Here is a 16,965-nt window from a genome sequence, read left to right as displayed (position 1 = left end):
ATGAGGATCTATAAATACAAATTAATAATATGTAAGCTCTTAAAATTATTTCTTGTCACACTTTGTGGTATTAATGTATGTAATGCCTTTTGAACAGGAAATACAACAATCAACTTACACTTAATTACTATTCAACTTATCTTGGATTCCAGAATAGTGAAAACTTAATGAATAACTAAATTATCAGTACGTTATAAACATCACAAATGAAATTACAGCACAATCTTTTTTTTTTTTTTGAGTTGGAGTCTCACTCTGTCGCCCAGACTGGAGTGTAGTGGCCGCTCCCGGCCACCGCAGCCTCGACCTGCTGGGCTCCGGCGATCCTTCCGCCTCAGTCTTCTCAGTAGCCAGAATTACAGGCGCACGCTACCACGCCCGGCTGATTTTTTGATTTATTGTAGAGATGAAGTCTCACTGCCCAGGTGGGTCTCGAACCCGCGGGCTCAGGCCATCCACTCACCTCAGCCTCCCAAAGGCGCGGGATTACAGGCTGAGCCACCGAGCCCGGCTTACAGCACAATCTTTACCCATGTCTTTCTACTGTGGTTTAAATGCTTGTATATAATTAGATATTATTTTATATCTAATAGGAATACATATTTTTATGTGTACATTTTATATGTTAATATATAGTTTCCATATATGATTACATATGCGTTACTATGTAGGGGCTTATAAAGCTTCAATATAGCTTTTAAAATATATTTATACTGGTTTTTATTTATCAACTTTAAACATTTTTCTGCTAACTTCTTGCTATGATAAATGAACTTTTTACTGATAATGCATAGACCACCAGCACCTCTCTCTTCCTTTCTCTTCCCAAGTTGTGTCATTTCTATTTTTACTTACATATATCCGTAATAGATAACATTACATTTTGTTCATAATTTCTGTGTTAGTTTCTTTGGGCTGCTATAACAAAATATCTTAACTGACTAATTTATAAGTAATAGTAATGTACTATTCATAGTTTTAGAGGCTGGGGAGTCCAAGATCAAGATGGTGTCTTGCGAGGGTTCATTCCTAATAGATAGTACCTTCTACATGTCCTCATATGATAGAAAGGGAAAGGAATAGCAAGCACCCTCAGGCCTCTTTTATAAGAGCACTAATTTTGATACTACTGCAATGGGGGTTATATTTCAGTATATTAATTTAGAGGGAAACACAGACATCTAGACCATAGCAGTAATGCATTGTGCTTGGTTAATAGGTTGACTATAAAAGCTGAAACTTAATAAATGACATATATATGACAGTCAGACTTGTAAATGTTCACTTTAGAGCCACATGGTTGATCTGGATTACAGTTCTTTTGTATAACTTTCTGCTTTTCTTTTAATTTTACATTTTTTTATTGTCTGATTTTATCATATTTTTCCAGCACCTCTAAGATACCATCTATTCCTCTTCCCAGGAGACTTCTGTGGCAATGTCTTAAATGTCTGTAAATACCCTCATTTTTTAGCTGGGTATATAATTCTTGGTTGAAAATCATTTTTCCATAGAATGTGTCACTAAGGGTTCCTTTTCACTGAGGAAATCTGACATCACTGTGCTTCTTGTACCTTTGTACCAAGAAGCACAGTGACCTGTTTTTTCCTTTTTGAAAATATGTAGGATCTTCCCTCTTGTCTTTAATAGTCTGAAATTTTACAATGACATGTCTTGGTGTGAGCTTTAAAAAAAAATCACCCTTTTTGCAAATTCAGTGAATTCTCCATTTTAAAATCTAGTGTCTCCCTTCAGCCCTAGGAAATTCTCTTCAGATCCTGACTAGTTTTCCCATTTTCTCTTTCTAGACCTCCTCTTGTTCAGCTGTTTAACATCCTGGACCAATTTCTTATTTATTTCTCATTGTTATATCCTTGGTATATTCAACTTCCTTGTCTTTCTCTTCTATGTTTTAGATTTCCTTATTTTTTTCCGCAACCCAGGTAAGACATTTTCATTTTAGCAGTAATGTTTTTAATTTCTGAGAGCTAGTTCTCAGATTCACTTTTCTTTTCTTTTCTTTTTTTTTGAGTTGGAGTCTCACTCTGGCTGGAGTGCAGTGACTGCTCTCGGCCACCGCAACCTCGACCTGCTGGGCTCTGGCGATCCTTCCGCCTCAGCCTTCCAAGTAGCTGGACCTACAGGTGCACGCTACCATGCCCAGCTCATCTTGACTTATTGTAGAAATGAGGTCTCACCAAGTTGCCCAGGCGGGTCTCGAACCCGCGGGCTCAGGCAATCCACTCACCTCAGCCTCCCAAAGGCGCGGGATTACAGGCTGATTGTCTTATGGATGCAGTAGTGTAGTGTCTCAGATCTCTTAATGGTATTAATTAGAATTTTTCTCATTGCTCTTCTGAATTATCTTCACTTAATTTGGGTTTAGTTTTTGTATTTGTTTATCCATATCTTTCACATTTATGTTAGATGTTCCTCAAATGTATGGTGATCCATGACTGTTGGTTTATATTTAAGAATGAAGTGCTGTGAAGTCTAAGAACCCTGTGTGTGAAAATGAGACTTGTCACTTATCAGACTTTGCTTTGTGATAAATAGGGGGGAATAAACTGCTACAAGAGAACTCTCCGCCATCATTTCCTGGTGTTCTGTGTGTATGGGGACCAGGATGTAAAATGTAGTGGGTGGAGGGAGGCTTTCAAATAAACATAGAGCTACCGTCCCTTCAGGATGGGAAAAGGTTGACTGTTCCATATACAGATAGCCGGTTTAAGCTCCTGTTTTGTGTCCCATTCCTCACTTCTGCCTCCTGTCACCTGCATTTTCCAAAGTCAAGAGCCTCTTAAGGTTTCCACAGAGCAGATGGGCTGCCTCTTTTTCTGTTCTTCTCTACTCTCTTTCATTAGTCCATGTCATTTCATCTGCTTTTAGTGTTCCAGTAACTTGTTGACATCTATTGCAGCCTTCTCCTTTATTTTTGTCAGTTTGTACCTGTTTTATTCCTCTGTTGTTTTAATGGGATTAGTGGAGACAGAAAATTCTTTGAATACAGTACTCAGTCAACTGTCTTTAAACAGAAGTCCTGACGAATATAATTGAAACTTTATAGCTTGGCTTTTAAGTAAGTATTAATCTATGTGTAAATTAATGACAGGCATAGAGGAACTTTATTCTTCTCTAAAGTCTATGTAGTGGATCACTCCCCTCCCATATATGATGAGTTCAAAGTATTAGATTGTGTGTGAGCCTGGTTCATCTATATGTGTGATTGGTATGATTTTGTTTATAACAGCTTCTTTACTTGCCAAAACAAATAAAAACCAAAAAGCTAGTATACTTGATTTTTCTCAAGTCTCTATTCAGTCACTTTCCGTAACAGAGTTTAAAATTTCTATCCTTCCCCAAACAACTTCAGCCCCCATTTTATAAGCTTTTCTTACTCTCTTTCCAACTCTTCTTTTGAACCCTGGTTGAGCATTTACGGGTAAGGTATTGTTGTAGGCACTTGGGAAATTAATGAACAAAATAGGCAAAAACCTCTGAGGAATTTACATTACAATGTAGCAGAGATTGGGTCCAGGGAGGAGGGCAAGAACAAAACTCTTAACAAGGAGTCAGCAAACTAAAGCCTGTGGGTCAAACCTAGTCCACTGCCTGTTTTGTGAATGAAGTTTTACTGGAATGCAGCCCTGTTCATTTGTTTACTTGTTCAATTGTTTACTATGGCTGTTTTCACTGTACAACAGCACAGTTGAATAGTTGGGAAAGAAATTATGTGACTGCAAAATCCTAAATAACTTATTGCCTGGTCTGTTACCAGATCATGTACAGAGCCTTGTTGACCCTGTTAAAGACTGAATAAAATGGGGTCCCATCACAGCAGAGAAAGGGTCAAAGTAAGAGGACCAAAGTAAAAGGCGTTTCAGGCACCATTCTAGGAGGGATAAAGTAATAGCATCCAATTGCTGAAGTATTGAAAGACTTTGGTGCACTGAAGACACCAACAAAACTCAAACCCAGCTCCACTTCCAACTAAACTGACTCAATCCCTCATATTAATAACCTGACAGAAAAAGAGGTGTCCCCATTTCTAGTTAAATACTATTTACTTCAGTCTCTTCTGTTCCTTTACACACAATGTTTGACATTCCTGTTGGTTTTTTGTTTTGTAATTCTTGCCTTTATTTCCTCCTTTCCTGCCTTCTAGATTTAATCAGATTTTCTTTATTTCTTCTGTGTTTTTTGTTTGTTTGTTTGTTTGTTTGTTTTGGGTAGAGTCTGCGTCTGTTGCCCAGGCTGCTCTCAAACCCTGGCCTCAAGCAGTCCTCCTTCCTTAGCCTCCCAAAGTTCTGCATTTACAGGTGTGAGTCATGGTACCCAGCATGTGTTTTGTCTTTTAATTTAGAAACTGCACTTTCTATTTAGCTTCCTTTAGTAGTAATCCCTATCTTGTTTATCTTTTTTTTTAAGATTTACTCATCTTATTCCATTTTCTTGTATTTAATTTATGTCTTATCAAAACACATTTTGAGTGATTATTTCAGTAGCTATCTGTGGTTAGATTTTCCCCACTTTGTCTGAAGTTGTTTTCATTCATTAGTATTCAATAATTTAGTTAAGTGAACAAATAATTATCTTCTAGAATTTGTTATTTGCTTTTTTTTCCTTCAATTTTGGAACACTTTCAGCTAGTATCTCTTCAATTCTTGACTCTTGTCCATTCCCTCTGTGGTCTCCTTCTGAAACACTTTGTTTAGATGTATGTGAAACCTTTCAACTCCTCTTTCATGTTTTCTGTTGCATTACCTCTGTGCATTCTGGGTAATAGTCTTAGATCTGTCTGACAGGTCACCAACTTTGTCTTTGACTGTATCTAATCTACTATTTGTCTATTTGACCTCTGTTTTACTGACTTTTTTATTTCCAGAGTTGTTTAAGGTATTTTTCCAAGTCTGCCTGTTTTCTCAAGGTACAATCAGCCCAAGCTGTCTCTTTATTAAAATGTTTATTCAGGTATCTACACTTCCAGTTCAGTATCCTAAAAGAGGAGATTCATGTTGTTTTAGGGACAAGAACATATACCAGTTTTTATAGATTAATAAATTTTCCCAAGCAGTTCATGCTGCAAGATTTTTTTATTTTGTTTAAAATCTTGGGAAAATATTTTCACAAAGTATAATCTAAGTGTAAAAAAAGTGTTTGATTTTTTTAAAGAGTATCATTTTTACTTTGTAATTTGAATTATTTGTTAATGTTAACATTCATGTGAAATGAAATCACTGTTTTATTTGCTGTATACATTAAAATAGATTCAACTCGTTCCACATTTCCTTGTAAAATTTCTATAAAATTTTCACATTAGAATACCTCATTCATAGACCAATCATGGCAAACTCTAGAGTAAAAGGGCTTGTCCTTTATGATGGTTAAATGTGAATTAGACACAGTAAGTAGGTTAATTGACACAACTAGAACCTTTAGAGAAGTTGTAAGCTAAAAATGCCATCTTCAGCCATTAAAGTGGTTTATCCAAACCTTAAAAAAGTGTAAAAAGTAAAATAAATGACATTTGCTTAATTATAATCTTCAAATTAAAATTTTCGAAAATGCTTAAACTCGGAATGTTTTGTTTTAGCTTTGGAATTCTTGGCAAATTGTTGTTTGTTACAGAAATATTCACGCATTTTGTTTCCCCAAGTCTCCTTAAAGGTTAACTGGCTGAAGTGGGTGGGGTCCTCATGTTGACCAATATGTGTTGCAGCTCTCTTGGTACACCAGAAGGCCAGAATGGAACGACTTCAAAGAGAACTTGAGATTCAAAAGAAAAAGCTGGATAAACTAAAATCTGAGGTCAATGAAATGGAAAATAATCTAACTCGGAGGCGCCTGAAAAGATCAAATTCCATATCCCAAATACCTTCAGTAAGTCTTTATGTAACTGTTGTTACCTCTGTGCTTGAACATAAGAACAGCCCATCTGCCTTAAGTATAATGTCTCGATCTAGTTTTCTTCAAATGCTCTTAATTCATTCTTTTTTCTGTCCTTACCTTCCTCTGCCAAACTCCACTCCTTATGAACTAATGACATGATAATTCGGTGTAAATCTTTCTTACATAGAATTATTTTTCAGCTCGAAGAAATGCAGCAGTTGAGAAGTTGTAATAGGCAACTCCAGATTGACATTGACTGCTTAACCAAAGAAATTGATCTTTTTCAAGCCCGAGGTAAAGTTCAGTGCATACTCAGCTGAAATTCATTGTATTAATCTACCAACTGTTCCTGTGACTAAAAGCAGACTTGCCAGTCATAATCTCACTATCTCAGAACATTTGGCTTTGGAATCAAATAGTGCTCAAGAACAATTGGGTTTTTTCTTCTTTCCACCAAAAAAATTATGATTTACTTGGTTGAGGAGTAATTTATATATTTTATCCTTCCAATCCACTTTAGTCAAATGTTAAGGGAAACAATGATTTGTATGTCTAGCTTCATTGTTAGAAGTATTGCTTTTATGCATTAGTAGAATCTGCTACTGAAATATTTTGAAGAGGAAAATATATATATTTATGTAACTTTTTCCTGTTTCCCTTTTTTCTTTTACTTTTCAGGAATTATACTTATAAGAATATAATTTAAAAAGCACTCCCGTCTCAATGGCACTATCTTAATTGATAAAATAGAGAAGAAATAAAAATAAGGTTCATGCATTCTTAGAGCAATTATAGTTTTATATATTTGAGCTATAGTAAAGCAATAATTTCTTGTTGCATTAAAAAATATTTACAATTTAATTCAGTTCCATAGAAAATTAAAAGGAAATTGTATCCCCTAAGCCTATTTCTGAAGTTGAGGAAATAATAGAAATATAACAGAAAAGACAGGAAAGAGAAGGAAGCCAACAAAAAACAAGTCTTTCATTATACTTCTGAGTGAGTTCCAGAATCCATTAAACTGAAAAATGATTAGTTTTAGTTTATTTCTTTTAAAATGTTGGTTAAACTGTTTATTTTGAAACATTCGTGAAAAAAATGACATAATTTAACTTTAGAGAAAAAAAGCTAGTGCTGGTGTAGAAGTTACAATCCTTGAACTTATTCCTCTTATGTAAAAATGAACCATCATATTAAATTAGTGCAAGATTTTTATACTTATCAGCAGTGAAGAAGCTGTTTAGTTGTTCAAGTCCATGTTTGATAACTTAAAATTATATTTAAATTGTTAAGTTTTAAGTTATTAAAATTTATCACAAAATAAGGGTCTGTTAATTCTGTTGTCTTTCCCACATTAATTTAACTGCTTCCCCAGTTTACCACTTACCTCTGTTTATGTGTATTATATTATACCTAATATATTTGAAATATGTTTTGAAATCTTACTTAAAATTTGAGATTAGAAAAGCAAAGTAAATGGAAAGCATTTTTTCTGTTTATCGTGTGAATTTTTTTTTTAGAAAGAAATACTATACTTGCTTTAGAAAATAAAATTCAGTACTTTTGAGCAATATATACACTGATACATTTACTTTTTATATATTTCAGGACCACATTTTAATCCCAGCGCTATTCATAACTTTTATGACAATATTGGATTTGTAGGTCCTGTGCCACCAAAACCCAAAGGTTAGTGTATCCATTAAGTGTGAAAACTGTTATATTTTGAAAAACAAAATTTTAGAAAATTTTTATTTTTAGCAACCTTCCACTCTAGAAGTGCTTTAAACTTCGACATTCTTAATTCTTTAGGAAGATGTTAGTTTATTTTCATTTACATGATAGGATTTGGAGAGTGTGCAATGGTGTAATATACTTAGCTTTTTAAGAGTAATATGTATGACCTTAGGAATAAGTTATATAAAATAGCAGGTCTTGGTTGTATGTGTGTGGAGGGGTGCGTGTATAAAAATTTGGTGTTCTTTAACATTTTAGACAAATGCTAAGGAAATAACTTCAGGAGGTTTCATTTCATGAGTATTCTGTTTTGTTTAATTTATTCATAATTCTAAGTAATCAAAATACCCAGAGTTCCAGATGAATGATTTTCTACTTGCTATCATTTTACATCATTAATAGTCACAGACTATAGCACATCAAACTAAGAAATGTCAAAATGTATGTGTGTTTTGATCCAGGCATTAAAATATGTACCAAAACAAGTGCATAAATATCACTGGTGAAGGCAAATATATAGACATACACTGGTTAATATAACACTGTAATTATGGCATATAATTTGCTTTAAACCCTTACATGAAAGTTAGAAGTTAAAAATTTACTAATGGATACACAATATAAAAAAAGAAGCAAATTCTGACTGCAAAAACAGAAAGTATAGAACGATGGAAATAGTAAAGGCATAATTTTTTTTTATGCAATTGAAGTTAAGTTGTTAGCAACTTAAAATAGAAGAATGTAATTAAAAGATCTTTTTATTCAAGTTTTGTGCTAACCACAAAGAAAAAACACCGTTATTTATTTTTTTTTAGGTTGGAAAATATAATTTATTTAGAAAGTAAATTGGAGAGAGAAGAGGAGATTTATCTCCCCAGGGTAAGGGAAGGGACCAAAGCTTAGGAAAACCTGACCTTGTCATAGATCAGATAACACATGGCCAGACCAAGGAAATGACAAATGGAGAGAAAGAGAAAGATTCATTCATTCACCTCCCCAAGGTAGGAGAGGGGGCCAAAACCAAGAAACATGGTGGCCATAGCTCAAAGAGCCACGTGGATACACCAGAGTTTAACAAAGCAATGGCTAGAAAAAAACCTTTAATTAGGTACACGAAAGACAGAGAAGATAACCAAAGTAAATCACTATTTTTAAAAGACATCAGATAACAAAGACAGACAACAAGGGAGTGAAAGAGAGACAAAACAACTTCCAAATAGACAGAATACAACAAAATGACAATAGTAAGTCCTCACTTACAAATAATTACCTTAAGTGTGAATGGGTTAAATTACCTATCAGAAGGCATAGAGTAGGTGAATGGATTGAAAAACAGATCCAGTGATATGCTATCTACAAGAGACTCATTTTGTATTTAAAGACATGTGAAAAGATGGAAAAAGATATTTCACATAAATGGTATCCAGAAGAAATCAACAATGTCTATACTTATATCAGACAAAATAGATATTACAGTAATAGTTAGAATATCCAGACAGAAAATCAGTAGAGATATTCAAAATATATAAGGAACTCATGCAACTCAATAGCAAAAGAAGCAAATAACTAGATTTTTAAATGGGCAAAGGACCTGAATAGACATTTCTCAAAAGAAGACTTACAGATGGCCAGCAGGAAAGGTGCTCAACTTCACCAGTCATCAGGGAAATACAAATCAAAACTACAGTGAGGTATCACCTTATGAGCCTATTAGAATGCCTGTTATCAGAAAGATGAAAGATAAGTGTTGATGAGCATGTGGAGAAAAGGGAAGCCATGTACACTGTTGGTGGGCATGGACATTGGTACAACCATTACAGAAAACAGTAAGGAAGCTGTTCACAAAATTAAAAACGTGATGATTCAGCAATCTTGCTTCTGAGTATATATCCAAAGGATGTTATATCAGTATCTCAAAAGAGATGTCTGCATACTCATGTTCATTTTAGCATCATTCAGATATTTTTATAATTCACAAAATATGAAAACAATGTAAAAGTCTGCGTAAAAATGAATGGATAAAGAAAATGTGAGATCTATACACACAAACACACAGTGGAATATTATTCAGCCTAAAGAAAAAAAAAGAAAAGCCTGTCATTTGTGATAAGGTAGATGAACCTGGAAGATATTTATGCTAAGTGAAATAAGCCAGACACAGAAAGACAAATACTACATGATCTCACCTATACATGTAATCTAAAAATGTCAAACTCCTAGAAACAGAGTAGAATGGTAGTTACCAGGGGTTAGGGGAAGAGGACATAGGAAGATGTTGGTCAAGGGGTACAAAGTTTCAGCTATACAAGATATGTTCTGGAGAACTGGTGTACAACTATGTGACTATAGTTAACAATGTTGTGTTATATAATTGAAATTTGCTAAGGGTAGATCTTAAGTGTTCTCACCACCGGGGGCTGTGGGGGACATATGGTAACTATATTAGATGCTGCTAGATATGATAATTAGCTTGATTGTGATAAATATTTCACAACATATACATATATCAAATCATCAAGTTGTAGAACTTAAACATATACAATTTTTAACTGTCAGTTATACCACAATAAAGTCGTGTGGGGGTGGACAAAACAAAAGACAAAACAACAGCTTTCGTTCACACAAATTCTAATGTAATAAGTCAACCCTTAGTGAATCAGGCTGGCAGTAGTGGGGTTACATAACTCTCACTAATGTGCTGCAAAAAATGCTCAAAACTTGCAGTTTTCTTTTCATATGTGTGTATTTTCAAATGGCTTCAGAGATTTTTATTTTAAAAAATTTATACCCTTCATAAAAAACTTTGGAATTTGTAGAAATAGGAAAGTATGAATTATGGATAGGAAAATACATCTTTCCCATGAGGCTGAACTTAACAGGAATCCCTCTAAAACGTATGGTTACTGTCATTGAGAAACTAAGTTCCTAATGTAAGGGACGAAGAAAGAGAGGTTGAGAAATGCAAAATTAAAGCATTTTAAGAATCAGGCAGTTGTAGTTCATAATTACATACTGGTAGGGTTACTGTGTTAAACTAGACTCTAAATTAGGGGTTGGTGAACTATGGTCTATGGGCCAATTCCAGTCCTCCATCTGTTTTTGTCAATAAAGTTTTATTGGAGGAAAACAAAGAAAGAAAGAAATGGGAGCAAGAAAAATCAAGTATGTTAATAGTTCTTCGGTTTGTTACAAGAATTTTCATGTTCTTGTTCAGTAGTCTGCTCTCTCTACTCCTTCGTGTTTGTGTATAACTTAATTAAGCCTAGCTGTGTCCTCATATTTCATTTCATTTAAACGTTTTTAAACATAGTTAGCTAGAATATTATGAACAGTTGTTACAGAGGATCAGAAGTAAGATGGGCATTTGGCACAGTGAGTGTTCAGACCCTAGATGCTATTTGGATGTTATTTGAATAAAGGAATAGAGAAAACAATGACATAAGCACTAACTCCTTAAAATAAATATATAGGTAGGTCTTTCAGACTCTGAATGAGTTTCCTTAATATAATCTTTTTACTCTCTTTTAAAAAAAATTTCTTATGACTTTCTTATGAAATGATTACACAATTACTTCTGAGTTTAGGGTAGGAGAAGGGGGCATATAGGTGGAATAAGATCGGTCTCGACAACTATTAAAGCAGGATGAGTACACGAGGGTTCATTTTACTGTTCTCTTCTACTCTTGTGTATGTTTGAAATTTTCCATAATAAAAAGTAATAAAAGTAAAGGAAAAAAAGTTCATGAGTTAAAAGTTTTTGCATAAAAGGTAGAAGCTTGTTTGCTGGCTGTTTGGGCAGAAATACAGTATCATTTTTTTCTTTGCATTAAGGCTAAAATAAGGAGACATTAATTTCATTCACAGAGATTGATTTAATTAGTCCTTGAAATCAGATTTGTTTCACAATATAGAGGTTTTTCTAACAGCTAAAATTAAATGTAGAAATCACGTGTCATTCTTTGCTATCTAGCTTCCTCTTTTTTCTAGTTTTGGTTATTTCTTTCCAAATACCTCCAATAAAAATATTCATTAATTCTAAGTACCAAATGAGATTATGCACTGGAGATTTTTCACTGAAAAAAGTTGTGTAGATCCCTTATTGATTATCTTAGATATTACTTAAATTATTAAGAAGGTACTGGCATTATAATAATAGATTGAAGTGTAAAAAGTTACTTCCATATTGTCCCTCTTCCTAAAACTTTAACCTTTGCAACTAAACCAAAAAAAATTAAATTTTGCTGAAAATATGCCCAATGGGAATGTTTTTTAACACCCGAAGCCAAAATTCTAGTAAGTAGCATGGGTTCCCCAGGTATGAAATATTATTCTATGAAATATTTCCCAGGTATGGAGTATGAAGTGATTTTAGATGGTAAAAATCAAGCTTCTTTGAATTGTGTTTTTTATAATGTGCTTTATAGCATACTAACTAATATTGTCAGACCCTTGATTTTTCAGATATTTTTACTTAAGATGAGATTTAATTACATATTTTGTTTTAAAATTATTCAATTTTGGGGAAATACTATGTATAGTACTTATTTGTGTATGTGACAAAAATTATGGCAATGGAAAACCAGTACCTAAAATTGGAGACTTTGCAGTAGAATGTCTACAAGACTAGTGAGTAAATATGGTACTGCTGGAGGGGGACAGAGTACCAAGTATTACTTAATTATTTTAAATTTGTTCTAAAATTCAACTTCCTATATTTTCATCTACTAGGTATAGTAGTTTCTCTTTTAAAACAGGTAGCAGAAAGGTTATCAGTTTCCAACTCAGTAGATGTAGAATTTGCATATTAATATATACATTGTTTTAACATCGTTTTGAATCTTCAAATTATAAAATTTGACAAGAGAAGTTCAGCAATGCATGCTCCTTTTACTTGAAATATCCCCAGAATAGTTTGTAGGAATACTGTTGTAAATGTGTTAAATTCATTATGGGACTCAAATTTTAAACAGTAGTTTTGTAAGTGTAATTTCATATTAGAGACAACCTTTGAGGAATATAATTATTTTGTGTATTTAAGATACTATTGTCCATTTAAATACTCTAGAACATTGGCTTCTTAGAACTACAGTGACCTTTATTTTATTTTATTTTATTTTATTTTATTTTATTTTATTTTATTTTATTTTTTGAGTTGGAGTCTCACTCTGTTGCCCAGACTGGAGTGCAGTGGCTACTCCTGGCCACCGCAGCCTCGACCTGCTGGGCTCCGGCGATCCTTTCGCCTCAGCCTTCCGAGTAGCTGGAACTACAGGTGCACACTACCATGCCTGGCTGATTTTTTATTTATGTTAGAGATGAGGTCTCGCCAAGTTGCCCAGGTGGGTCTCGAACCCACGGGCTCAGGCAATCCACTCACCTCAGCCTCCCAAGGCGCGGGATTACAGACTGAGCCACCAAGCTCAGCTGTGACCTTTATTTTATAAGTAAGAAACATTAGACCTGGAAGGGATGTGATTTTTCTAAGATTTCAGGGCAAAGAAATCAGAAGTTAGTAGCAGAGCCTGGAACAGAACTCCATTTTCACAACTCTCAATCCTCGTGTTCCTTCTACTCTGCATACTCAGTGTGGTAAAAACATAAAACAAGAAATAAAGTATGGTAATATTTTTATACTGACTTCTCCAGAGTGTATTGTTGATATATAGTTCAATAGACTTTAGAAATTAGTTCTTATATTTTATTTGTGTTACTCAAGGCTTACATCTTCAGCAGATAGAGAACATGTATTAACAGAAATGTTATTTCTGGTAGAAAACAAATAGAAACACTACTTCAATGGGAAATGAAACTCTTAATGAGTCTTAAATACACTGACAGGATTCTTTTGTAGTCGGATACTTTTTCACCATCTTAAGTGATATTATGGGAATCTTTAATAGTGGATACCCTTTCTCCTGTTATAAATCGGAGAGAATGATGCTATTTTCTCCTTTAAGGTGATATGGAGGTGATTACATCATATCCATGTTGCTGCTCCCCAGAGAGTGAATTGCCAGCTTGGTAGAGGTTGGTGATGATCGAGCAAGTGTGTCAGGCTCAGCCAGATCCTTCAGTTGCTTGCTTTATGCTGTGCAGCACAAGTGGGGTTTAAAGTTGCCAGTGATTTTTTAGACTTTGTGATTTTTACTTCTAAAATGATTTTTTTGCTTCCTTATAGACCAGAGGTCCACCATCAAAACACCAAAGACTCAAGACGCAGAAGATGATGAGGGAGCTCAGTGGAATTGTACTGCCTGTACTTTTTTGAACCATCCAGCCTTAATCCGCTGTGAACAGTGTGAGATGCCAAGGCATTTCTGAGCCAGAAGGCCCTGTATCTTCTCTAAAACCCACATCTAAAGTCTGTCATCGGGGAAAAGTTTCACTGCTACATAGGATTTTGTCAGATTGAAGGTGTGACATGATGGTGTTGTACTAATGCTAAGTGTCAGCCCACAGAGCTAATAATACCTCAGTATAATGTCATGGGCAGTTGAAATTCATCACATGAAAAAGGTAATCTGCTGAAGGACTTGGTTGCCCACTGCCTAGCCGTGTACAGTGTTACCAGTATCCCAGTATGGATCATTCTCACGATGTTAACACCTAGGTGTTCCCAGTACCTTTTTTTCCCTCGTGTCACTACTGAATTTTGACAGGAGGAAGGAATAGAATGGTAGCTTTTTTATTTGTAAAGCTTTCAGTGAAACACTACATACATGAAGAAAAGGAACAAGGTTTAACTATTTAAAAACTGTTTGCTGCCGCATAGTGCCATTGGATAGGGGGAGAATTTCACAAATCTGTGGTACTTTTTGGCCTTGTCTTTGTCTTCCCTGAAAACGTCTCCACTCTGTGAAGCCAGCATCTAGGGGCTAAAGATGCAAAGGAAAGCAGCATGCATTGTCTGTACAAACATGCGGTGAAATACCCCAGAGCTTTTCCTACTGTACAGATCTCTTGAATCTGCTTTAAGTGACTTCTTTTCTTCTTTATTATTTTCTTATATTTCTATATGTATAGTGTAATAGCCTTTTGTTAACTAATTTTCTTTTTTCCTTTTAGTGATTAAGCACGATCATGTCCCTTTTTAAGCCTTACCTGAGAGAAGCAATGCCTTAAAATAAAAGAGCATTAATGAGATGAAACTGTGCACAGAATAACTTTCCTCTACTTATTCTGTACTTTACCCTCATGAGTGCCAATGTTCTGTGAAGACATAGAGATGCTGCACAGTGAAATGCAGATAATATTATGAGAATTGTGTCTGTAGGTCACACCATGTACCGACTTTAGCAGTGGGTGGCACAACACGGTGTTTTGTCTTCCACAAGGAAGCCTAAAACAAAAGAGCGAGCGCAACAAGGGCTTCCTTCATCTGCTTGGTGTCCCACAGGACTTTCACAAGAGATTATTATTGGGAAAGTACAGTTTCAAAACCAGCACCAGCAGCAGTACCTGCAGCCCTTTTTTGGAGAGAAGTTTAAATGCGTTACTGTTGGGGCAGTCCATGTCCAAACCTGACCTGGTGGCAGTATCATGTGTATTTATAAAACAAGGCTAGTCATATTTAGGACAACTGAAGAAAAGCTGGAAAAAAAGAAAAACAAGCAGACTTGAACACTGAAGCAACCTCAAGCATCTCTTTATTTTGATGATATATTTTTATAAGGAAAATAAATACTCAGATGATCAGGAATGTATATAACTAAATGAAATCAAGAAAAATAAATACAGTATGCATTTAAAAAGACAGAATTATGAAATTGTATATCAGTGCTTATAACGGGGCTGGGGAAGTGCTGAAATACAGCAAAAGATAGGAGATCATGCCAACTGTCACCCACTGTAAATGTTTGCAAGTGGCTATGTTTTAAATGAACAGGATTATACAGGTGGGCTTTATGAATGTCAAGGCCTTGACTTTCAGGCTTTGCATTTTGTATATGGGAAGAAATATGACAATCCTAGTTAATTAGACAATAAACCCATAGCCCTTACATCTGATGCATTTTGTTTTAAAAATAGGCCTTGTTTTTCAGCTTCATCTGCAGTTCTATGTGAAGATTGGTAAATCAGTTTTTACTTGTTTTATTAATAAAACATAATTTGGATATCTTGAGTTGATGGTTTTGTGATTTAGCTGGGTAAACTATCTTTGTAACAGATAAGTTATTTATAAAAATTAAAAAACTTATATTCTAATGTGGATTTTGTGACTTGTTTTTAAAGTTTGTGGGACAGGAGATAATGTATACCTCAGCAGAACATTTAACCATTGAGAAATTTAATTATTTCTCCAGAGAAACTCATTCTCTAGAGTCTTCTTGTCAAGTCATGGCATTCACCTGCATTTCTTGCATTATTTTTCTCAGTTTTCCAGAATTCTTTTTCCATAGTTTATTAGAGTTTTTTCTTTCATTTCTTTTTGGTTTTTGAAAATTTACTGCATTGGTGAAAACAAATATGAAGTCTTGGACCATGTAACCTGAGTAGCCATTTTGTTAATGTTTGCTCTATCTTGTGATGTGTGGTATAGGTGCTGAGGAAGGTGGGTGCTTCTCTTAAAGGGAAATACTCAGTTTCCAAAAAGTTATGGCTCAAGTTTTTCTGAGCTTAAAAAGAGCAAAGTAGCATTTTCAGATCTTTTCATGACACAACTGTAGTAAGGCGTACCTTGAGTGATCTTTTAAAGCTAGTGGGAAGAAAATATTCTTTGCCAAGAAATATGAGACCTGGATGTGCTGGTCATCTGGAAACCACCTTCGGGAATTTTATTGCACTAAAATAGAATTACAGGTCTAAGAGCCTCCCATGGAAAGATGAACTTTTAGGTGTTTCTTGACACAAATTATCCTCAGTGCTAACATTGTCTGTATTTAGAGGAACTGAGGGGGAGGAGTGGAACTGGCAGGTCATATAAACCAGACTTATCAAGAGAAGTGTTGCATTGCAAATTTTTGAGGAAAAAAATGAAAATTTATCTTTCTTTTAAAATCTGCATTTTTTAGAATGACCAACCTAAATCTGTCTATAGTCTGATATTAACTTACTTTATACTGGACAATTGAAATTGTGCAGAACAGCATAACCTCAGTTCAAAACTATGTTAGCCATTAACTTTAAACTTACTTTTTAATCAAAGTATTTATAAATAGCAAAATTAACTGGAATATCATCTATTTTCTGTATCCCAATCTAATGCTGATGGGCAATTCTAGTGAACAAGGATGGATGTATAAGAGGTAATATTTAGCCCATGAGTAATTGAAGTTGGCTATATTGCCCTAGAAAATAATCTAGTGCCACCAAAGATCATTTTAGATTTAGAGTCTAGAC

General features: G+C 34.6%; 1 protein-coding gene across 2 annotated transcripts in view; it reads left to right on the top strand.

Moving 5' to 3' along the window:
- Nucleotides 1-15,835, top strand: part of TAB2 (TGF-beta activated kinase 1/MAP3K7 binding protein 2) — a 79,094-nt gene extending 63,259 nt beyond the window's left edge. For both annotated transcript variants that reach the window (XM_021709638.1, XM_008052241.2), the window contains exons 5-8: nucleotides 5,720-5,880; nucleotides 6,090-6,183; nucleotides 7,498-7,578; nucleotides 13,805-15,835. In XM_021709638.1, coding sequence (XP_021565313.1) covers nucleotides 5,720-5,880; nucleotides 6,090-6,183; nucleotides 7,498-7,578; nucleotides 13,805-13,947 — 479 coding nt within the window. In that variant the 3' untranslated portion in view covers nucleotides 13,948-15,835. The remainder of the gene's footprint in view (nucleotides 1-5,719; nucleotides 5,881-6,089; nucleotides 6,184-7,497; nucleotides 7,579-13,804) is intronic.
- The last annotated feature ends 1,130 nt before the right edge of the window (nucleotides 15,836-16,965 follow it).

Source organism: Carlito syrichta, unplaced genomic scaffold (genome assembly GCF_000164805.1).
Source record: "Carlito syrichta isolate Samal-C Ts95f unplaced genomic scaffold, Tarsius_syrichta-2.0.1 Scaffold268496, whole genome shotgun sequence".
In the NCBI taxonomy this organism is placed as follows: Eukaryota; Metazoa; Chordata; class Mammalia; order Primates; family Tarsiidae; genus Carlito; species Carlito syrichta.
This window is presented reverse-complemented; position numbering and strand designations above follow the sequence as displayed.